This window comes from Mirounga leonina, unplaced genomic scaffold, assembly GCF_011800145.1.
Source record: "Mirounga leonina isolate KUSES-001 unplaced genomic scaffold, KU_Mleo_1.0 Mir_85, whole genome shotgun sequence".
Taxonomy (NCBI): Eukaryota; Metazoa; Chordata; class Mammalia; order Carnivora; family Phocidae; genus Mirounga; species Mirounga leonina.
The window spans coordinates 576,166-599,567 of NW_023270829.1; the positions used below are offsets into that span (position 1 = coordinate 576,166).

At 35.1% G+C, this 23,402-nt stretch overlaps 1 protein-coding gene and 1 long non-coding RNA gene across 5 annotated transcripts in view; both read right to left on the bottom strand.

Moving 5' to 3' along the window:
* Positions 1 to 17,113, bottom strand: part of LOC118002904 — a 75,845-nt gene extending 58,732 nt beyond the window's left edge. For 3 of the 4 annotated variants that reach the window (XR_004677211.1, XR_004677209.1, XR_004677210.1), the window contains exons 1-2: positions 15,572 to 17,113; positions 4,654 to 4,740 (exon numbers count right to left, since the gene is read on the bottom strand). This is a non-coding gene — a long non-coding RNA (uncharacterized LOC118002904). The remainder of the gene's footprint in view (positions 1 to 4,653; positions 4,741 to 15,571) is intronic. The other variant, XR_004677212.1, reaches the window with a different exon arrangement.
* Positions 17,114 to 17,325: 212 nt separating this feature from the next.
* Positions 17,326 to 23,402, bottom strand: part of LOC118002903 (iron-sulfur protein NUBPL-like) — a gene marked incomplete at its 5' end in the record, with an annotated part of 36,744 nt that continues 30,667 nt past the window's right edge. Inside the window, one exon of the mRNA XM_034993513.1 lies at positions 17,326 to 20,124. Coding sequence (XP_034849404.1) covers positions 20,062 to 20,124 — 63 coding nt within the window. The remainder of the gene's footprint in view (positions 20,125 to 23,402) is intronic.

The window sequence follows — 23,402 nt, forward strand, 5'->3', positions numbered from 1 at the left end:
AATAAGTATGATTTCTATTTTCCTTAGACTAAATGCTCTCCTTCCTTAATAAGCTTCTCCTCATTCACAGTGAAATTGAAAACACAGCCTTTTCCTGATGACCAGATGGCCCAGGAAATTTAATCACTTCAAGCACTGCACAGTTCCTCCCCACCACCGTCCATGGTGGGGAAACCGGAGGCACAATCCTTATTCCTCCCAGATGCCAACCTCTCTTGAGTGCTTCCCTCAATCATTATTTTTTAAAAGCCAGAGCAATGGAGTTGGGAGAAAGCAATATTTCTTTAAAGCCATAAAATAAAACAAATCTTTCAGAAGAGAGAAAGAGTAAGTGAATTAAAAAAATGAGTCTGGGCGCCTGGGTGGCTCAGTCGTTAAGCGTCTGCCTTCGGCTCAGGTCATGATCCCAGGGTCCTGGGATCGAGTCCCACATCGGGCTCCCTCCTCAGGGGGAAGCCTGCTTCTCCCTCTCCCCCTCCCGCTGCTTGTGTTCCTGCTCTCACTATCTCTGTCTCTGTCAAATTAATAAATAAAATCTTTAAAAAAAAAAAATGAGTCAAAGTGACATTCTTCATTAATATTTAACTCAACAAGGATGCCACTTACATTTATTCTAACTTATCTGGAATAATTGCGTTTGAATTAAAATTTCCCTTCAAATTCATATCGAGGTTTTCAGTGAGTAAAGCAAAGAAATTCTGATGGATAACGTAGGGTAATATGAATAGAATCTTACATCAGTTGACATCCACTTAATACTGTGGACTGTTTCAGCTAATAAAAGCCTATCATGATTCCTGAGTTTCTTTGGGTATATTTTCCTTTGACAGTCTTACATAGGTAAGTTTATTAAACTTTCCAAACCTGTTTCTTCCACCTGAAAAAAAAAATGCGTACCTTAGGCTTACCAATATATGAAAATAATAGAGGGAAAAAAATTCGTATTAGTATGGCACATTCCAGGAGAGATAATTTTTTTTAAAGATTTTATTTATTTTTGAGACAGAGAGAACAAGCACAAGCAGGGAGAAGGGGCAGAGGGAGAGGGAGAAGCAGACTCCTTCACTGAGCAGGGAGCCCGATGCAGGACTCAAATCCCAGGATCCTGGGATCATGACTTGAGCCGAAGGCAAACGCTTAACCGACTGAGCCACCCAGGCTTCCTCCAGCACAGATAAATTAACTATACCAAAGGAGATTTCCCCCTATAGTTTGCTCTCTTATATCATCAGGAAATCAACCCTCACCTCCTTCCTCAAACCAATTTTGAAGATGGTAACTAATGCTCTTATTTACATGGGAATTGGTAACTCCTTCAATTACTGCTGAAAATAATAACATATTAAGGTTGCTATGAACTGTCAAGGAAAATTAGTTTGCAACAGGGATTTTTATTAACAGAATTGAGAAGTGAAACCAAAACTGAAGTGGCAGCACCTATTCTGCATTTGGAAAATATGCTCTTAGAAAATGTACAAGCAAGTCACATCCACACTTGTTTCTAAAAGCTCAGGACACTAAAGTGTTCTAAAGAGCATGGCAATAAAGCCACCATTCAGAAATAAAAGTGGATTATACAGGTTCCAGATGAAATGCTTAGATGGCAGATTTTTCTCTCTTTCCAGTACTTCATTTTATAAAAAAAGCAACTTGACTAAATAGCTCCTGTGTCTTATTCTCTACTAACAGGAAGTGATTATAATGAATCTCCATTTTTGATATTCCTTGCAAAATGTAATTAACTGGAAGCCTTAGACAGATAGAAAAATCTTGTTTATACAAAAATTCCTCCTCAGAAAGGATAGAAATCTCCGTGATTCAACAGAAAACAATTAGTCGCTAATTCAAGACAGTAAAAACTTTTCTCTCATCACAAAAGACATAAACTAATGAAATGTTTTGATATTTTTCCTTGTTAGTGATTTTACGCACACGAGGTATAAAAATTGGTTAGTGTGGAGGGAGACTAAATAATGTTAAGTATTCCAAGCAACAGTCTGAAAGCTAATTAAGGAGTAAGGACCTAGGTTCAGAGCCATGTTTTTTCCTCTTCCAAAAACACATTGAGCCTGGAATCTGAACTAAAGGGTCACAGAATATTTACTTTAAAACTTTCTAGTCGGTAGAAGAAAACACTTCTTTGCTACAAAGGCGCAAACATGACCTAACATTCCCTATAAATCTTGAGCAAGGAAAATAGGATGTAATAGTGGGGGGAAAAAGTCCAGATTTTAGTTCCTAAAATAAACTTTATGCAATCACAGGAAGCATTTAGATCCCTTTTTTTCCTCCTCTTGTAGGAAAATGAAACAATCTCTGGGCCACAGGAAATAACACAAATTTTAGAAAATCCCTGTGGTATTAGAGAAAAAAACTTCAAGTGGATCTTTTCTGAGTCCCTTAGATGACGTAAAGGACAACAGATGTTCAAAGACTCAGGGACTTCAAGAAGTAATTAGTTCATACTGGCAAGAGGGACAACTCCATCCGAGGTGCAGGAAAATAGGACAGCAGAGCCACACACATAACACTACAAACAATATTGTCTGCACACAACTAGCCCCGGGCTTCATTTTGGCAAAAAGGGCAACTGCAAGGAGAGTAATGAGGGCAAGAAGTACAGAAGAAAGAAGGGATGGGGGGGGAGGGACTGAGGAAAGAAGAGAAGGGATGGGACAATTTTATTTTAAGTTGCCGGCAGATTTTACTAAAACCAAGTAAAAATATGGGCATGTCAATAATTGATGGGACAACTTCAGAAAAATCAACAATTCATAACTGCAGATATAATGCATATGAAAAAATTCATATCATAATGTAACTGGGTAGGAGAAAAGGTTTATAATGTTTTAACTAAATTTAATTACAGGTATCTAAAGAATAAATCCTGTGAAATCTACTTTCTGCCTTAAAAATATTTTCTCTTAGAATACCCAGTTAGGAGGGTATTTTTGGCATTGCTACATAGGGCACATTAGCAGACCAACATTTTTATAATCTCATAGAAGACTTATCAATTAAATCCTTCTCAGGATGAAAGGTCAAAAAGTGGTTTATGTAGGGTAAATCAGGAAGAACTTCATATTTTTTAGAGATTTCTTTTAACACTTCTTTTAACAATATAATCCAGTCGTCATCCCATTCAGAATATATAGTGTTGCTTTGTTCTTTTATAATAGCTGCTTTGTACTCTATCGTATGGCTGCTCTACAATTTATTTAAGTCTCTGTGGAAGGAAAATGGGTGGTTGAGTGAGTAGAAGGAGAAAATATATTTTTTTCTCCAAATTATAATTTTTAAGGTTATATTTCATACAAAGAATTTGTACAAGTGGGGCACATGGGTGGCTCAGTTGGTTAAGCGTCTGACTCTTGATTTCAGCTCAGGTCATGATCTCAGGGTCATGAGATCAAGCCCTGTGTCGGGCTCCATACTGGGCATGGAGCCTGCTTGAGATTCTCTCACTCTCCCCTTTTCTCTCTCTCTTTCTCTAAAAAAAAAAAAGTACAAGTGAGCTAAGAATTAAAAAAATATCTATGACCGCTCTCATCCACTCACCCTCCCAACTTAAAAAAACAAAAAAAAACTAGTTTACCAAAACTGTAGCTATCTTTGTGTTCCTTTCCTGCCTCATCCCCCACTGACACCCTAGAAGTAACAGTTACCCACAGGTTTTTAGGAAAATTTAATCACATGTACATATGACTATTATCATATATTACTTGAGGTTTTTTGAACTTTATAAAATGGTATACTATAGTCTTCCATAACTTGCCATTTTCACACATTATGTTTCTAAGATTATCCATTTTTATAAAGAGCTGCAGTTCATTATCACTCCTGCATAATATTCTACTGTGTGACTATACTACAAGGAATTTATCCACTCTTTTGTTTCTGGACATTTGGGTTATTTGCAGATTTTTGCTACTCTGAATAGCACTGCTATGAACATTCTCATACGTGTATTCTGGTGCACATGTGCAAGAAATACTAGGAAACACCCAGAGTAGAGTAGTAAGTTATGTGACTGTAATATTATAACAATGTGTTCTCCAGAGTGGTTGTTTACCACTTTACCAGCAATGTCTAAGACACATGCCTTTCAACACTTTTTGTAAGACTTAATTTTTACAACCCAGTGCATACACAGTGGCATCTCATTGGTTTTGATTTGTATTTTCTTGATTACTACTGGGATTGAGCTTCTTTTGTTTATTGGACATTCATATTTTCTCTCCTGTGAAATACCTGTTTTGTTTGTATTGCCCAATTTTCAATTAGGTCACCCTTTTTTTCCTTATTTATTTGTAAGTTGTTCTTGCATTATTCCAAATAACTAATTATAGGTGCTGCAATATGTTCTCTCAGTTTATGGTTTATCTCATTTTCTATATGTCTTCTACTGAAGAGACATTCTTAATTTTAATGCAGCCAAATTTATCAATCTTCTCTTTTATGATTAGGGTTGTTTGTATAAGAGATTCTTCCCCCTAAGGTCACAAAGGTCCCATATTTTCTTCAAAAGTTTATAATTTTACCTTTACTGGGTGTTATATGAAAACAATGAATCGTGGATCACTGCATCAAAAACTAATGATGTATTGTATGGTGACTAACATAATAAAATAAAATTTAAAAAAATAATTTTACCTTTTAAAGTTGATTTTATATGGCATGAGGAAGGGATCCATTCTTTTCCATATAGATAACCAGTTGTCCCAGCACTGTTTCCCCCATCTGCAATACCATTTTGTCATAAGTCAAGTGTTCAAATATGTACAGACTGTTTCTGGGCTCTCTTATTTTCTATTCTTGTGTTAACAACAAACTGTCTTAATTACTATAAATTCATAGTAAGTTTTGATATCTGGTAAGGCAAGTTGCTTTCCTCCTCCTCCTCCTCTTCTTCCTTCTTATTTTCTTAAACAGGACTTTCTCAGCTATTCTTGCATCTTTGTTCTTCATACAGATATTTCAGTCAGATTGTTAAGCTTTATTAAAAAGGACAATTATTTTTCATGTAATGCCTTTTTATACCTTTTACATTTTGTCTGGAAGCCACGTATTACAAATAAAAAATAATTTTTAAAAAATCTTATGACTGCCTATTGTGTCAAGGTCAATCTGCACTTCATGTCATTTAAGGCCCACTGTAATCTGATTAGTTTTCCAGCCTATTATCCATTACTTCCAAATAGGAAACTACATCTCTAAATAGGCTAGTTTTTCTAAAGCTCTCTCTTGTAAACCACAGTCAGCCCACTTATACCCCATCCTTGCTCATATTATTTCCTCATATTAAACCACCTATTCTTCAAACCTGATTGCAGATCTTTCTCCAATCCAGTTCCCTAAAACTACTAATGTACTTAAAGTCAGAGTTTGGCTCTTATTAGTTTTAAATTTTATTTGTGATAATTTATTGTCCTCAACTAAAGTATGAGCTTCCTAGGGCAACTATGGACTACAAAAGAGTTAAAGAAATATTTTTGATGGGCTCTTTTCCATGTTAAATGGATTTTAGACTAATCACCATTGCCAACCTTTGGGTCCAGTCACAATAAGGTCTTTTTATTTGGATATGTTGTCTTGCTTTTGTACTTGATGTAGGTGGGTAACTATGATTAGTGAACTACAAGAGAAAGCCAATGCTTAATGGAGTTCATTTGCAAGGGACTTTTACAACTTAATTTGAAAATTCCTTCATCAGCAGAGACAGCCTAATAACATGTTCTTGTAGTAGTTTACAATGTATCTATATAGCTCTCCATCTGAAGAGATGATAAAGAAACAAGTGTGTGAACCATAATTAAATCCATTAGGCACAGTGTGAGAAATAATGTTTAAACAACAGTTCAACAGCAGCAACACCCATATTCTTCAAAATCTCTTCTAATGCCTGAAACAGATATAGTTGAAGATAATTTATTGTTCTTATTTTACTTCTCAATTAAAATAATAAAAATTAAAAATCATTATTGCTTGATATATTCACTTTGTAGAAGACAACTAATGTTGCTGTAAAGGCCCAAACTAATTTGCAATAGTATAAAAATTAGCGAAGGCATAGGGTATGAATGAGCTGAAATAAAAACCAACAACTATGAAACTTAAAAATATCTATATAAGACTACAAATAATAAAGAACAAGAAAGTAGTTTGAAAAAATCTTCAACTAAATGACCACTTTTCGTCTTTTTTTATTAAAGGGTATTCTTTTTTGTATTAAACATCTTTTATGTATTAGCCAACTTATCTGTTGTTATAAACCTGACATTCTTGGGGATAAAAGTCAGCTACTTTTCAATTAATAAGTTGGAAGTATAGCACATCATTATTTATATAGGTCATTCAATTTCAGAGTTTAACAAGATTTTCAAAGCACTGATATGCTTTACACTGAAGATTGGATTTAAATGTTATTTAAGTAAAGGTTTCTGATTAGGAAAGTGGTCTATGACCAAGTTCTATTGTCATTGTACTCCATGGAAACTTTAAGCCAAATTATTTAAAAATAGTTCTAAATGTGAAAACAATTTGCTGCTTCAGATCACACAATAGGATATGGCAGAAGAAAGGAAAGAAAGCAAGTAATTGAATTGATTATCCTTCAAGTTTCAACCCGAAATCTAAACATCAATAGTCATTCAAAATAGCTCAAGAGAGAATGTTCATCTAGTTTTCAATAAGCTTTTTTAGATAGAAAAAAAAAAATGAGAGTCAAAAAAAAAAAAGAAAAAGAAAAAGGGATTTGAAAATAACCATACATGGAATTGTGACATGTTAGGCATTTGAAAAGGGTTATCTTTTTATAAAAATACTATTCTAAAAAGTATAATCCAATATCAGAAAGCAATTCATTACTGCATCATTCTTTTTTTATAACTTTATTCTGATATAACTGATGCACAGTAAACTGCACATATTTATTTATTTATTAAATATTTATTTGTTTGAGAGAGAGAGAGAGAAAAGGGCATGTAGGCAGGAGGAGGGACAGAGGGAGAGATAGAATCTCAAGCAGGCTCCCCGCTGAGCACAGAGCTCAATCTCATGACCCTGAAAGCATGACCTGAGCCAAAACTAAGAGTCTGCCGCTCAACCAACTGAATCACCCAGATGCCCCAAACTGCACATATTTAAAGTATACAAGTTGATTGGTTTTGGCCACAGTATATACTGTAAAACCTCACTATAATCAAGTTATTGAACATCTCTATCACTTCCCAAAGTTTCCTTATTTCCTTTTTAATCCTTCCCTCTCTCCATCCCTTTCTCTCCCAACACCCATCCCTAGGCAACCACTGATTCACTTTTCAAGTAGTTAAGTATGCATTTTCTAGAAATTATATAAATGGAATTATACAGGGGTGCCTGGGTGGTGGAGTCGGTTGAGCGTGGGACTCTTGGTTTCTGCTCAGGTTGTGATCTCAGGGTCGTGGGATGGAACCCTGTGTGGGGTTCCATGCTCAGTGAGGGGTCTGCTTGTCCCTATCCCTCTGTTCCTCCACCGGCTCACACTCTCTCTCTCAAACAAACAAATAAATAAGATCTTTAAAAAAAAAATAAATGGAATTATACAGGTTCCACTTTTTTTGTCTACCACTTTCACTCAGCATTGATTTATTAATATTGTATCAATAATTCATTCCATTTGTTTCTATGAAGTACTCTACTGCATAGATAGAGCAAATCTGGTGTGTCTGTTCACCATATGGTACACGTATGAGTTGTTTCCAGCTTTTGGATATTATAAACAAAATTGGTAGGAATATTTATTTATAGATAAGTCTTCAGGGGATATATGTTTTGTTTCTCTTGGGTAAATATGCAGGAGAATAGTTAGATTGTATGTTAGTGCATGTTTAACTCTTTTAGAATATGACAGATTGCTTTCCAAATGTAAATGTACCATTTTACATTTCCATCAACAGTGTATGAGACAGAATTCCAGTAGATCCATATCAACACCAAGAGTTGGTGTGGTCAGTCTTTTTCACTGGCTGTGTAGTGATATCTCATTGTGGGGTTTTGTTTTGTATTGGTGACTTTTTTGGCATTTTCCTAGTGACTAAAGATGTTGAGCACTTTTCACGTTATTTTTCAGTGGTATCTTTTTCTTCGTGAAGTCTCTAGTCAAATCCTTTGCCCATTTTAAAATTAGGGATTTTTCTTTGGTCTTTCTAATGGATTGTAAGAGTTCTTTATATAGTTTAGATACAAATTCTTTGTCAGATATGTTTTATGTTTTCTCTGAAGTTTGAAAATTGTCTTTTCTTAACTGTTTTTAAACACTTGTTTTAATTTTTATAAAGTACCATTTAACCTTTTCTTTTATAGTTTTATAGTGATTTTTCTATGTCCTATTTAAGAAATCTTTGCCTAACTTAAGATTATGAAGGTTTTCTCCTATATTTTCCTTCTAGAAGTTTCATAGTTTTAGATTTTGTATTTAGGTGTATGATCCATTTTAATTTGTAGATATGTAGATATAAAGTTTTATTTCTTTGCAAAAGATTGTCTCATTGTTAGAGAATAGTTGCTGAAAAGATTATCCATTCCTCATTGAATTGCCTCAGCACCTTTATTGAAAATCAAGTTATCATACCAGTTTATGTCTATTTATAAACTCTCTATTCTGTTCCATGGATCTACACATCTATCTGTACACCAAAACCACAATGTCTTGATTACTGTAGCTTTATAAAAAGTCTCGAAATCAGGTAACGTATGTCCTCTGACTTTAATCTTTTTTCAAAACTGTTTTCACTACCCTAGACCCTCTTTATTTCCATATAAATTTGAGACTCAAGTTGTCAACTTCAGCAAGAGAGTCTCCTGGGATTCTGATTGGAATTGCCTTGGATATAGTTCCATCTGAGGAGAACAGATGTCTTAACAATATTAAGTATTCCAAACCATGAATGTGATCACTCACCATTTATACGTTTCTTTGATTTATTAGTGTTTTGCCTTTGTCCACATCTTATTAGATTTATATCTAAATATTTGTTTTTTGTGCTATTATAAACTGCACTTTTTTTCAACTTCCCATCATTCATTGCTAGTATATAGGAATAAAATAGATTTTTGTATACTAACCTTGTATACTGCAACTCTGCTAAATTGACTCTTTGTTCTAGTTACTTTTTTGTCTATTTTGGGGGATTTTTTTCCATAGACAATCATGTCATCTGTGAATGAAGACAGTTATATTTCTTCCTTTCCAATCTATATGCTTTTATTTCTTTTTCTATTGCACTGATAAAACCTCCAGTATGATATTGAATAAAAGTGGTGAGCTTAGACAACCTTGCCTTGGTCCCAATCTTAGAAGGAAAGTAGGGTTTCACCATTAGTTATGATATTAGCTGTAAATTTTTTTGTAGATACTATCAGGTTAAAAATGTTGTCTTTTATTCCTTCCTTGCTGAGAATTGTTATCATAAATAAATGCTAACTTTGTCATTTGCTTTTTATGCATCTATTAGGATAAATATATGGTGTTTCTTCTTTAGTCTGTTCTTTAATCTGTTATTTACACTGATTTATTTTCAAATGTTTAAGCAACCCTGCATTCCCAGGATAATGACCTCTTGGTCACAATGTGTTATTCTTTTTATACATGATGGATTCAATTAAATAATATTATGCTTAATAATTAGTATCTATGGTTATGAGGAATGTTTATCTGTAGTCTCCTTGTACTGTCTTTGGTTTAGTTATCAGGGTAATGCTAGCTTCAAAAAATGAGGTAGGAAGTGCTCCCTCCTCTTCTGTCTTCTGGAAGAGTTTCTACAGAACTAGCATTATTTCTTCCATAAATGCTGGTATATATTTTTCCAGTGATGACATCCAGGGCTGGGGGTTACTTTGTTGATTCTTAACTACAAATTACATTTCTTTACATAATTTATGACTATTCAGGTTATCTACTTCTTGAATAAGCTTTAGTAGTATTTTTCAAGGAATCTATTTCAACTGAGTTGTGAATTTTATGGGCATAAAATTGTTTGTAATAGCTCTTATTGTACTTTTAATGTCTGTAGGATCTTAGTAATAACCCCTCTTTCATTCGTAACGTTGGTAATTTAAGTCTGACTGTCTCTCCTCTAAATGAGTCTGGCTACTGGTTTGTCAGTTTTGTTCACTTTTCAAAACACCAGCTTTTGATTTCACTGATTTTCTCTACTGCTTTTCTTCTCAATTTCATTTGTTGCTTCCTTTTTCTGTTTGTTTTGGTTTAACTTATTCTTCTATCTCCAGGTTCTTAATAGATAAGATTATTTCATTGATAGATTTCTTCTTCTCTAGTGTAAGCATTTAATGCTATAAGTATTCCTGTAAGCACTATTTCAGGTGCATACAACAAATTTTGATGTTTTATTTCCCTTTCCATTCGGCCAAAATATTTTGTTACTGATTTGATGTTTGTTAACAATTTCCCTTGTTCCTTCCTTTTTGACATATGGGTAGTTTAGAATTACTTTATTTCCAAACACTTGGAGGTTTCTTTAATTCTTATGGTAAGAGAACATGTTTTATATGATTTTAGTTATTTTAAATGTTGATGTATGTTTTATGACCCAGAATATGGAAATTTTGGTGAATGTCCCTGTGCCCTTAAAAATAATATATATTCTGTTGTTTTGAGGAGAAGTGGTCTATAAATGTTGATCATTGGTGTAGGTCTTCTAATACTTTCTGTCCTTGTTCCATCAATTACTGAGAGAGGAGTGTTGGAATCTCTGTGACTATGGGTTTGTCTGTTTTTACTTTCTAGTTTCATCAATTTTGCTTCCTATATTTCAAAGTTATTTTGTTAGGTGGACACATATTTAGGATTGTTACATCTTCTTGGCTACTTAACACCTTTATCATTATGTAATATGGATTTTCAGTCCTGGTACTGTGCCTTGTTCTGAGGTCTACCGTGTGTGATAAAACTATAGCCATTCTACTTTTCTTTAGATTAATGTTTACAATATATGTTTTTTCCACCTTTTACTTTTGGCCTATTTGTATCTTTATATTTAAAATGGATTTCTTTTAGACAATATATAGTAGGATCTTGTTTTATCCAATCTGATAATCTTTTAATTTGTATGTTTTGAACATTTTCATTCATTGTAGTTATCCATATGTTTAGATAAAAATCTGCCATCTTGCAAACTGTTTTCTATTTGTTCTATCTGCTCTTTGTTCCTTTTATACTTTCTACTTCTGCTTGCTTTTGGGTTAAAGATTTACGATTCAATTTTATCTCCATTACTGGTTTATTACTTAACCCCATTTTTTTTTTTAAGATTTTATTTATTTATTTGACAGAGAGAGAGATAGCGAGAGCAGGAACACAAGCAGGGGGAATGGGAGAGGGAGAAGCAGGCTTCTTGCCGAGCAGGGAGCCCGATGTGGGACTCGATCCCAGGACCCTGAGATCATGACCTGAGCCGAAGGCAGACGCTCAACAACTGAGCCACCCAGGCACCCATTTAACCCCATTTTTTAAAAAAAGGTTAGTAATTGTTTAAAATTTATAGTGTTTGGCTTTAATTAATACTTCAAATAGTATTATACTTTTTCTCATATAGTATAAGAATCTTACAGCAGTATACTCCAAATATATCCCCCTCATCTTTTGTGTTTTCATATATTTTATTTTTATATGTATTATAAATCCACAATATATTGCTATTATTTTGTATTTAGACAATTGTCTTTAAGGATGATTAAAAATAAGATAATAAGTACTTTTTAAAAAGATCTTATTTATTTATTTGATAGACAGAGAGCACAAGCTGGGGAGAGGGGCAGAGGGAGAGGGAGAAGCAGGCTTTCAGCTGAGCAGGGAGCCTGACGCGGGACTCAATCCCAAGACCCCAGGATCATGACATGAGCCAAAGGCAGATGCTTAACTAAGGTACCCAGATGCCTCAAGACAATAAGTACTTTTTATGTTTATTTTTATTTTAACCGTTTTCAGAGATCTTCAGTTCTTTGTATAGATCAGTTTCCATCTGGTGTTCTAGTCCCTCTGCCTGATGAATTTCCTACAGCATTTATTGTAGTATAGTCTATTAATGAATTCCCTCAGCTTTTGTAAAAAAAAAAGAAGTTTTTCCTTTTTTTTTTTTTTTTTTTAAGATTCATTTATTTGAGTGAGAGACAGCGTGAGTAGGGAGAAGGGCAGAGGGAGAGAATCTTCAAGCAGACTCTTTGCTGACCACGGAATCTGACACAGGCTAGATCCCACACCCATGAGATCATGATCTGAACCGAAACCAAGAGTTGGATGCTTCATCAACTCAGCTACCCAGGTGCCCCAAGTTTTTCCTTTTTGAATGTTATTTTCACTGGCATAGGATTCTGGATTGGCAGTTTTTAAAATCTCAGTACTTTATTAATGTCCTTCCATTGTTACATGCCTTACATAGGGCAGGTCTACTGTAATTCATATTTTTGTTATCTGTATGTAATGTGAATTTTTCCATTTACTGCCTTCAAGATTTTCTTTTTATCTTTGTTTTTCCAGCAGTTTCAATCTGTTATTTGTTTTTAAAAATCCCACTTGGAGCCTTCTGAGTTCTGTGAATTTTCCAGTTTGATACCTCCCATTTTATCAAGAGAATTCTTAGCAGTTATCTCTTTAAATATTTTGTCTGTCCCAGTGTTCCTTTCTTCTTCTGAGATGCCAATTTATTCCCAGCTCTTGCTTGTGCATGTGCACATATGTGTGTGTGTAACTTTATTCTTGTCCTTCAATTTGGGTAGTTCCTATCTCCCTATATCCAAGTTCACTGATTCTTTCTTCATCTGTCAAGTTTTACTGATGAGCCCAAAGGCATTCTTGATCTGTTACTGTTTTTTTCTTCCAGCATTTCTATTTTATTTGTTCTTATGGTTTCCATCTATCTGTGAAATTCCCCATGTGCTCAAGCATGTTGTCCACATTTTCCATTAGACCTTTTAACATATTAATCATAGACATTCCTTATTTGATAGTACAAACATCTGAGTCATCTGAGTCATCTTTGTGTCTGGTTCTGTTGAGTGCTTTGTCTTTTGATAAAGGGTTGATTTTTCTTGCTTTTTATGTCCTATAATTTTTAAATATTGTTTTTTTTAATTATTCTAGTATAGTTGAAATACAATGTTATATTAGTTTTAGGGGTACAACATGGTGATCCAACAATTCTATATATTACTCAATGCTCATCATGATAAGTGTAGTCACCATACAAAATTATTACAATATTATTGACTATATTCTCTATGCTGTACTTTTAATCTCTGTGACTTATTTATTAACTGGAAGTCTGTTTCTCTTACCTTTACCTATTTCACCCATCCCCTACACAACACTCCCCTCTAGAAATCACCAGTTCCTTCTTTGTATCTATGAGTCTGTTTCTGTTTTCTTGTTTGTTCATTTGTTTTGTTTTTCAGATTCCACATATAAGTAAAATTATATAGTATTTTTCTTCCTATGATTTATTTCACTTAGCATAATACTGTCTAGGTGTATCCATGTTGTCACAAATGGCAAAAAAATCTCATTCTTTTTTATGGCTAATATTCCATCACACACACACATACACACACATCACATTACATCACATCTTCTTTATCCATTCATCTATCAGGGGACACTTAGGTTGCTTCTATATCTTGGCTATTATAAATAATGCTACAATAAACATAGCAGTACATGTACCTTTCAAGTTAATGTTTCCTTTTTTTTTTAAGGTAAATACCCAGTAGTGGAATTATTGGATAGTATGATATTTCTATTTTTAATTTTTTGAGGAACCTCATACTGTTTTCCATGGTGGCTGCACCAATGTACATTCCCATCAACTGTGCATGAAGGTTCCCTTTTCTCTACATCCTTGCCAACATTTATTTTTTGTGTTTTTGATACTAGCCATTGTGACAGGTGTGAGTTATTATGGTTTTGATTTGCATTTCCCTGATGATTAGTGATGTTGAGCATCTTTTCATGTGCCTGTTGGCCATCTCTAAGTCTTCTTGGAAAAGTATCTAATCAGATCCTTGGCCTTTTTATAATGATTGTTTATTTTTGGTGTTGTTATGTTTTGGATATTAATCTCTTATTGAATGTATCATTTGCAAATATTTTCTCCCATTTGGTAGGTTGCTTTTTTGTTTTTTGATAGTTTCCTTTGCCATGCAAGAGCTTTTAATTTTGGTGTAGTCCCATTTATTTTTGCCTCCTCCTGTCTGAGGAGACACATCCATAAATATATTGCTAAGACCAATGTCCAAGAAATTACTGCCTATATTTTCTTTTAGGAGTTTATGGCTTCAGTTCTCACATTTAGGTCATTAATCCATTTTGAGTTTATTTTTATGTATGTGTAAGAAAGTGATCCAGTTTTCCCAACACCATTTATTGAAAAAAACTTTTTGTCATTGTATATTCTTTCCCCCTTGTTATCATAGATGAATTGACCATATAAGTATGGATTTATTTCTGGGCTCTTACATCCTGTTCCATTGACTTATGTGACTATTTTTTGTGCTAGTACCATACTGTTTTGATTACTGTAACTTTGTAGTGTATCTTAAAATCTGGGATTGTGATACCTCCAGCTTTGTTTTTCTTTCTCAAGGTTGCTTTGGCTATTTAGGGTCTCTTGTGGTTCTCTAAGAATTTTAGGATTATTTGTTCTAGTTCTGTTGTCTTATAATTGTTTACACTGAATGCTGGACATCATGTGTAAAATAGTAAAAATGGAGGTAAATAGTATTTATGGCTGAAAATGTGCATGACTCTTCTTTTGTCAGAAAATGTACAGGTCTGAGTTAATTTAGTCAGGAGTCATCTTATTTAGGTTTTATTGTTATGGTTACCTTCAGTACAGCACTGGCTTCAAATCCCTCTGGCATTACCTTGTGCTTAATTTGAAGGATGGGTTGCTCTACTCTTAGCTTTTGACCTCTCTATTCATAGTCTTTACCTCTCCTCCACCAGTGGACACTGCTAATATTTGATACTTAGTGCTTGCTAGCTTGCTGTGGGGCAGGGGATTCCCCGTTGTCTTGATCCAGCCTTAGCTCAGATAAGCCCTATGTCCCTGAATCTTGGTGAATGGGCTTTCTCAGTGATACCAACCCTCCCCTCAGTGATACGATGCCTTTAGTGGCCAGGGTCAGGATGACTTCCTGTTCTCCCCCATGATTAGGGGGGTTTCCTATTTCCTCTCCTGCAGTCATAATGGGTCTTCATCTGAGGACAGTTTTACTACCCTCCCCTAGTGACTTATTGGTGTTTGTTCCACAGGGAAGGAGAGTCAGGCAAGGTTTTGTGTTTTTCTTAAAGCATCAGCTACTCTCCTTCTCCAGGCCTGTACTACTCAAGAAGGCTTTCTCTAGTCCCTTGCCCCATGCTCAATTCTTCTCTTAGGCACCCTGTGAGGTCCAGAGAGAAAAGCCTATGAGTGGATGCAAACTCCCCTGTTAACAGCTTCCAGGGGTTCTAATTTCTCTGTTATCGCACATTCAGTTTTTACCAATTTGTTAAAATTTTTCACTGGATTTTTCTTACCTGTTATTTTAAGGAGTTTGTCAGCTCTTTCTTCTGTGTTTTGCCAAAGGTATATTTGCATCCTGTCTTTCCTTGAAGGGGTCTGTCTTTTCATACATTTCAGAAGATTTGGTTGCAATGTAACTTAGGATCTCTGGTGGGTTTAAGAAAAATTATGATTTTGTAGATCATGCAGTTTTTTCTTGTTCAAAGGGTAGTATGACACTCTTCCTAGCCTTCTCCATCCTAAGCAAAATTGAGATTCTCTAGTAGTTTGTTGTTGTTTTGAATGTCACAAGCTGGCCCTAAAATTTATATAAAAATGAAAAAAATCAAGAATTGCCAAAACGTTCTTGAAGACCAATAAGCTGATGATAAACAAAACAGTGAATTACTAGTGCAAAGGCAGACAAATAAACCAATGGGACAGAATAGAAGTCCAGAACAGATCCATAGAAACATAGACATTTAATTTACAACAAAGGTGGTACTGCAGAAAAGTAGAGGAAAAAGACAATCCCAGTGGACAATTAGATAACCACAAGGAAAAAAAAAAACAAAACACAAAATACTTAAAGGCTACCTCACCTAATAACCAAAAAATAATTCCAGGTGGATTGTAGAACTAAATGTATAAGGCAAAACAATGATAAAACTTCTAGAAATTAATACAGGATAATATCTTCATGACCTTGGGGCACTCCACAAAAATCAATAATCATAAAGTAAAATAATTTGAATTTGTTAAAATTAAGATTATTTGATTGTCAAAAGGACACCATTAGGAGAGTGAAAGACAAATCATAATAAAGTGGGAAAGACATCTGCAACATAGAGCTGACAAGGATTCATAAAACACTCCAACAACATAATAGAAAAATGGTCAAGAGATTTGACTGGACAGCACACAAAAGAGGAAACCTAATTAGCCAATAAATATATGTAAAGGTACTCAACTTCATTTATAACCAGGGAAATGCAAGTTAAAACCACAATGAGATACCACTAAACAACTACCAATAATTCCACTCCCAGAAATAACTCAACAGAAATTTAAGTATGGAATACCAAGAAAATATATACAAGAATGCTCAGAGCAGCACCATTTGTAAGAATAAAACATTGAAATCAATCCAAATATCCATCTACAGTGGAACAGGCAAGTTGGGTATATTCCAACAACATAATATTCTACAGCAAATAATATGAATAATTGCTTTATGCAACAGTAGACGTGGAGCTCAGAAACAAGACAGAGCAGTTAATATAGGGCAAAATAAAAGCAATTAATATACAGCAAAATACTGTATAATTCCATTTAATATAAACTGCAAAAAATAGGCAAAACTATAATGTTGAAGGGTACAAGCTTAGGTCTTATAACATCAGTATATGGTTAACTTTGTAAGGGGAGAGGGAAGCAATTGTGAGAGAAAATACTGAAGCTTCTGTGATGTTGGTATTGGTTTACTTCTTACCTGGTTGGTAGTTACATAGGTGTCCACTTTGTAGACAACTGACCTATATATTTATGTCTCCCATGCTTTACTGTGTGTGTGTGTATATATATATATATATATATATATATATATATAGTATACTTCATTATAACCTCCCCCTCTCCCCCAGAAAGCTTCTGGCCATTGGTGAACTTATTTTTTTTATTAGAAGTGTTTCCAATGGAGAGATGCAAGTATCTGAACTCTAATGTACTCTTTGGTTCTGATTTTCTAGGATTCTAGAACGATATTTGGTATGTTTTTTGGAGTGTGGTGACTGGCGGGGGGGAGGTTTCTTCCCCTGTTTGGAACTGAGATACACAGAATTCAGATAAAGGTAAATAATATTACTATATTACTGACAAAAAGCTGGATTAGAGGATATGTGACCATAGTGGGCTACCAAATGCCCAACCCCGAAATTAGATGGACTTGCCCACCCAAGTCCAAGGCAGAGATGGACAGGTTTCCCTGTAGCCTGCCTCAGAAAGCTCAGGATTTGGCTAAAATCAAAGAAATGCAGACAGGAAGAAATTTACTCATGAGATGCGTCTCTCCTCCTTCCCTGGCATGGGGTGGGGCAGCTTGTCTTCACCTTCTGGAGAGTGGAATGGAAATTCTCTAAACTCTATGGAAATGTGAAGAATAAGGAATAAATATTACCCCTAACAACAGGCAGACTAGCTGTGCTTGACAGTCTATCTTTAAAGTCAGCTCTTTGAAGCTTAGCAAAGGCTGCCATAGGCTAAATTTTAGAACAAGTTTCATTCTTGCTCTTAGAGCTACTTTTTCTTCTTCTACTTATGAACCTGCATATATACTCCAACCACCATCTTTTCAGTGGCTTTCCTGGAAGCATCTGCAGAGACTTGTGGGCAAGGGTGATTTTACATGTAGCTCTTTTCTAAGTCATGTATTTATGAGAAAAAAAAATGATCTTTCCCATTTCTCTATGAGGTGTATTAAATTGGCACACAACCTTTAGTGTCTCTGGAGCTTATTTAAATCATTCTTTTTCTAGGTAAAGTTAAGCCTGGTTCAAGTACCTGCTTTTTGGTATTTAGAAGTGCTCAATGATTATTTACATTAGCCTTCTCTCAAAAAAATGATAAAAACAGAAATATATATAAAGTCATTTCCTCCTCACAGTGATTAAGGTTGATTACTGTGTATTCACAAATACTTTTATTCATGATTTTAATTAGCATGGATAATTTGGCCCAAGTCATTTCAGTTCAGGCACAGTAGCACATGTTTGTTTTATTTAATTAAACTTTTATTTTTATTTTGAGGTAATTGTAGATTCACATGCAGTTGTAAGAAATAATGCAGATTCCATTGTGCCCTTTTACCCAATTTCTTCCAATAACAACTTGCAAAACTATAGTACAATAGCTCCCAAGATATTGACACTGACACAGTCAAAATACAGAACACATTTCCATCATCACAAGGATTCCTTATGTTGCCCTTTTATAGCCACACATAATTCTCTTCCCTGCAACCCTCCCCCCTTAAATTCTGAAAACCACTAATCTATTCTCCATTTCTATAATTTTTGTTATTTCAAGAATGTTCCATAAATAGAACCATATGGTATAAAAAATTTTAGGACTGGCTTTTTCATCGGCATAATTCTCCGGAATTCATCCACATTGTTACACGTATCCATAGTTTGTTCTTTTGCACTGCTGAGTAGTATTCCATGGTATGCATATATCACAGTTCGTTTGACTATTTGCCCACTGAAAAACTCTGCGTTGCTTTTGGCTATTACAAACAAAACCTCCATAAACACTCACATAGTTTTTTTTATGTGAACATAAGTGTGTGAAAACATGTTTATAATGACAGGTAACTCTTTGCCGAATTTTCTGGCTATTTAAGCCAGAGACAAAGCAAAAGATGTGAAGGTATTTGCTAAAGGTCATAGACTGCTTCTTTATCAACTAATGGTTCTTACAAGTACTTGCAGCTTTATAACTATCTTGCTACCTGACCTTGGAAAGCCCCCTGAATTTCTCTGAGCCTCAACTAGACAAGATAAATGTTTTTCAAAGTGTACCATTTGAAACACGAACTCCATGAAATGCTCCTATAAGGGGAGAGGGGAGGGTTTCACAGTGCAGTAAGTTTGAGGGAAATGCTGAATACCATATTTCTCTTTTGAAATAAATGAATACTCTTTAGTGTAAAAAAGGAAGGATCCAGTATCCCAGTGCCCAAGTTCAAACTCCAGTTCCAGCGCTTGCTGGAACAGTAACCTTCAGCAAGACACTTAACACTCCCATACCTCAGTTTTCTCATTTCTATAAAGTGGAGACAACAACAGTGCCCCACTCATATGAATGGAAGATTAACTATAATAACACAAGAAAACACTTCATAAATTGTTACCTATTATTCTATTTCCATCATAATCAGAATCATCAAAATCAGTATAATCTTGTTAAAAATACACATGTCCCAGCCCCACCCCTGCAGATTATATTCAGTAAGTCTAGGATAAAGCCTGGTCCAGATGAAGCAGAGGTTTATTTATATTAAGAATGTGTCCAAGATAGTCCAAGGCAAGATTTAAATCTAGACCAAACTGACTGATGGAGAGTTGTCATACTTACATCAGCACACAAATTTAGTAAATCCTTTAAATGACTAACTCTGTAATCCCCCCAAAAGAGCACAGTTCTTTCCTCAATGGAAGGCTGGGCTTCTAACACAAACTCATGATTCCCCAAAGGGTCGTTCATTAAAATAAAACACATTTCTGTGCAGTTGGTACACATCAGCTTTCAAAAAAATTCCTAAATGTAGCAGTTAGCATTGATGTATGAAAATTTTATTTGTGAGTCATTGCTTAGCAAATCAAATCCGAAAATAAGACATTTCTTTAGAAATACAAGAAAACAACTATGATTGCTATTATTCCTGTAGGTTTCATCACCACACTGCTATTTCCAAAAGTCGTCTTACTGTTAAGCACCAGGTAAATTTCCAGAACATCTGGGGAACTCACTCTAGAGGTGGTGGCAATCTTTTTACCACTTCTGCAGCAATCCTCAGGTAAGCTTTGGCCTGGAAAAGAAGAGACTCATTTGTTCTGTATTTCTCCCCAGCAGACATCAAATGACTCACGAACTGTTTGCCAGAGCGGTCTCCGGAACTGAAGAGTGAAAAGGCTGAGTGAGCTGAGGAAATTCAGCAGTGAGAGAATGCTGTTGCATACACCGCAGGTGTGACAGGGAAGACAGGATTTCAGGTTATTTCGGGGGCAAACACTTAGAAGGGGACTTCCTGAAAAAATATTTAATACCAGCAATCACTGTTTTTACGCTCTAATTCCCATGTCAGCAAATCAGCAATCCAGTCTAGTTGTAGAAAAATTATATCCTCTTCTGACAAATTGATATCTTGAGTTAGCTTTATCTTCGGAAAGCATCTTCTTTATCTCTCTGAGAATGGCATCCAGTACCAGCAGTGAGCGCCTCATAGGCTTCTTCACCTGCTGAATTTTGGGTACCAGGCAAGAATTCCTGGGATCAGTTGTTACACTCTTCACCTGTGGGATCCCCAGTGCAGCCAAATACTAAGAGCAACCCCCAAGCCACTGTGGGCCACAAACTAAGCCAATGCTTACATGGTCCAGTCAGAACAATGCTCAGGACATTTGCATCTTAAAAGTTTTAAATAATTGCAATGCAAATATTATTTATTTCCCCTATCTCATCTATAAAAAGTAACTGTAAGACACAATAGTAAGATCTTCTAAAACCATTAATTTATATACTTAAGAGTTATGAATATACTACCACCACCACCACCACTACAACTACATCTACTATGACTGATAATAGCTAAAATTTACTTGAGTGCTTAATATTTACCAAGTATTGTTTCATTTAAACTCACAGCTACCCTAAGGGATAAATTCTGTCACTAACCCCACTTTATAGATAAGGAAACCAAGAACCAGAAAGGTGAGTGGTCTTACCCAAAGCATTACAGCTAATATGGGATGAGCTGGTCTTTGAACCTAGGCTGACCAACTCTGACTCTGCATGCTAAAAGAACTATTTGAGGTTCGTTTACCCAGACTTGAAGAAGTGTTTTAAGTGTGTTTCACACATTTTCACTTTTAAAAACCATGCTTGAGCCCTAACAGCTGAATTATGCTTTATTCTACCAGAAAAGAGCTAAAATCTTACCTACGAGTTCATTAAAAAAAAAAAAAAAAGAATAGTTTTCAAAATATGAATAAAGCCTTATTTTTTTTATCAAGTACCTACTCTACCAAGTACTTTGCATAAGTAATCTCACTTATGTAAAACAAGCATCATCAACTCAACTTGGATAAAGCAAACAACTGGGAGTTGTTTGCTCAAGGTCACAAAGTCAGTAAGTTGGAAAACATTCAAACCTGGGTCCACCTAACTCCAAAGCCTAGATCCTTCTACTACATATTAAACAGTAAGTCCAAAGTACAAGCAATTTTAATCATAATGCTTTTATCCAAAAAATGGTTTCACAGGGCGCCTGGGTGGCTCAGTTGTTAAGCATCTGCCTTCGGCTCAGGTCATGGTCCCAGGGTCCTGGGATCGAGCCCTGCGTCGGGCTTCCTGCTCAGCGGGAAGCCTGCTTCTCCTTCTCCCGCTCCCCCTGCTTGTGTTCCCTCTCTCGCTGTGTCTCTCTCTGTCAAATAAATAAATAAAATCTTAAAAAAAAAAAAAATGGTTTCACTCTCTGTTATAGTTAACAGAAACAACAGTTTTGTTTAAAAATGGAAATAATATATCCTTCATAAATAAATACTTCTCTTAAATCTAGTGTGCTGATTTTTACCCGTGCATCTTTGTAAATACCTTTTATCTCCTAGTAGCTTTTCTGAGTGTTCAAGCCTAAAATTTTTGTGATGAAAAACGTAAAGTTCACTAAAGCAAGCTGAGAGAAGGCCATCAATCTATCATCTTTAAATTCTTACTTATGTTAAATTAGAGACATAAACCTATCAGACTACACAAAATATTGAATGATTCCAGAATAATCAAATTTGCTACATTTAACCTCTGCTTTTTTTTTTTTTTTTTAAGATTTTATTTATTTGACAGAGAGAGACACAGAGAGAGGGGGAACACAAGCAGGGGGAGTGGGAGAGGGAGAAGCAGGCTTCCTGTGGAGCAGAGAGCCCGATGTGGGGCTCGATCCCAGGACCCTGGGATCATGACCTGAGCTGAAGGCAAACACTTAACAACTGAGCCACCCAGGCACCCCTTAACCTCTGCTTTTTAATGAACTATCTCCAAGCTTAAACTTTCAATATATCACACTCGAAGTACTGGTTAGATTGTCATTTGCAAAGAAACCACTGAAAGTGCTTAGTTTTACAGTTTCAATGTCTATGAAACTGTTGAGATTGAATTTTTTCAGCCAATGCAGTATCATTTCAACAAATACGTTTTGGTTCTTATCATATGCAAGTTACTGTTTTGGAACTCTGTGGGACGTAATGATACAAAAGGAAGGCAGAGTCCCGTTTCCGTAGTGTAGTGGTTATCACGTTCACCTCACAAAAGGAAGGCAGAATAGCTCACTTGTGAAGAGTTGGTGCTCTGAAGTCAGACAGGCCTGGTTTAAAATCTTAGCGCCATCATTTATTAGCTATGAGGCCTTAGGAAAGTTATTTAATTTAACCCTTCTAAGATTCAGTTTCCACATCTCTAAAATGGCTGAAGTAATAGTATCTACCTCAAAGGGTTTGGGGGAATATTAAGTAATAATAAAATATGTGCAGTACTGGCACAAAAGAAGCAAATATTAGGGCTGCTATTATTACTATTACGTCCTCAAGTAATTTACAATCTCATTGAAGAGCTCCTACGAACATGTACTCGTAGGTACTTCTCCTGGCTGAAGAACAAGTAAACTAAATCCCTCCCTTTTGTTTAATCCATAACTAGCAAAAAGGCAAATATGTGTATCATATGTAAAAAATATGATTTCGATTTCTCAAACTGTTAATACTCTCTTTTTTCATCAGCTCAAATATGTATAAAATAACACTTCTATTCGAGATCTTTTATTGGGCTATCCAGAAGCATGGATAATACAGCTGGATCCTATTTGTCTGCTCTATATTAACAAGTTAAAGGAAAGGGATGGCAATCAAAGTGCAAGAAATTTTATAGAGAACTTTTTCCCTTTGTCTTTGTTTTTAAATATTTGAAGTTCTACTTTATCATACACAGTCATTTCATATTAAGATTATAAGGTAATAATTTAGAAATTCTAAGATAATAAAGTTTCCACTTATATTTGAAAGTCTTTACCAGGAATACCTTATAGCACACCTTTCTGTA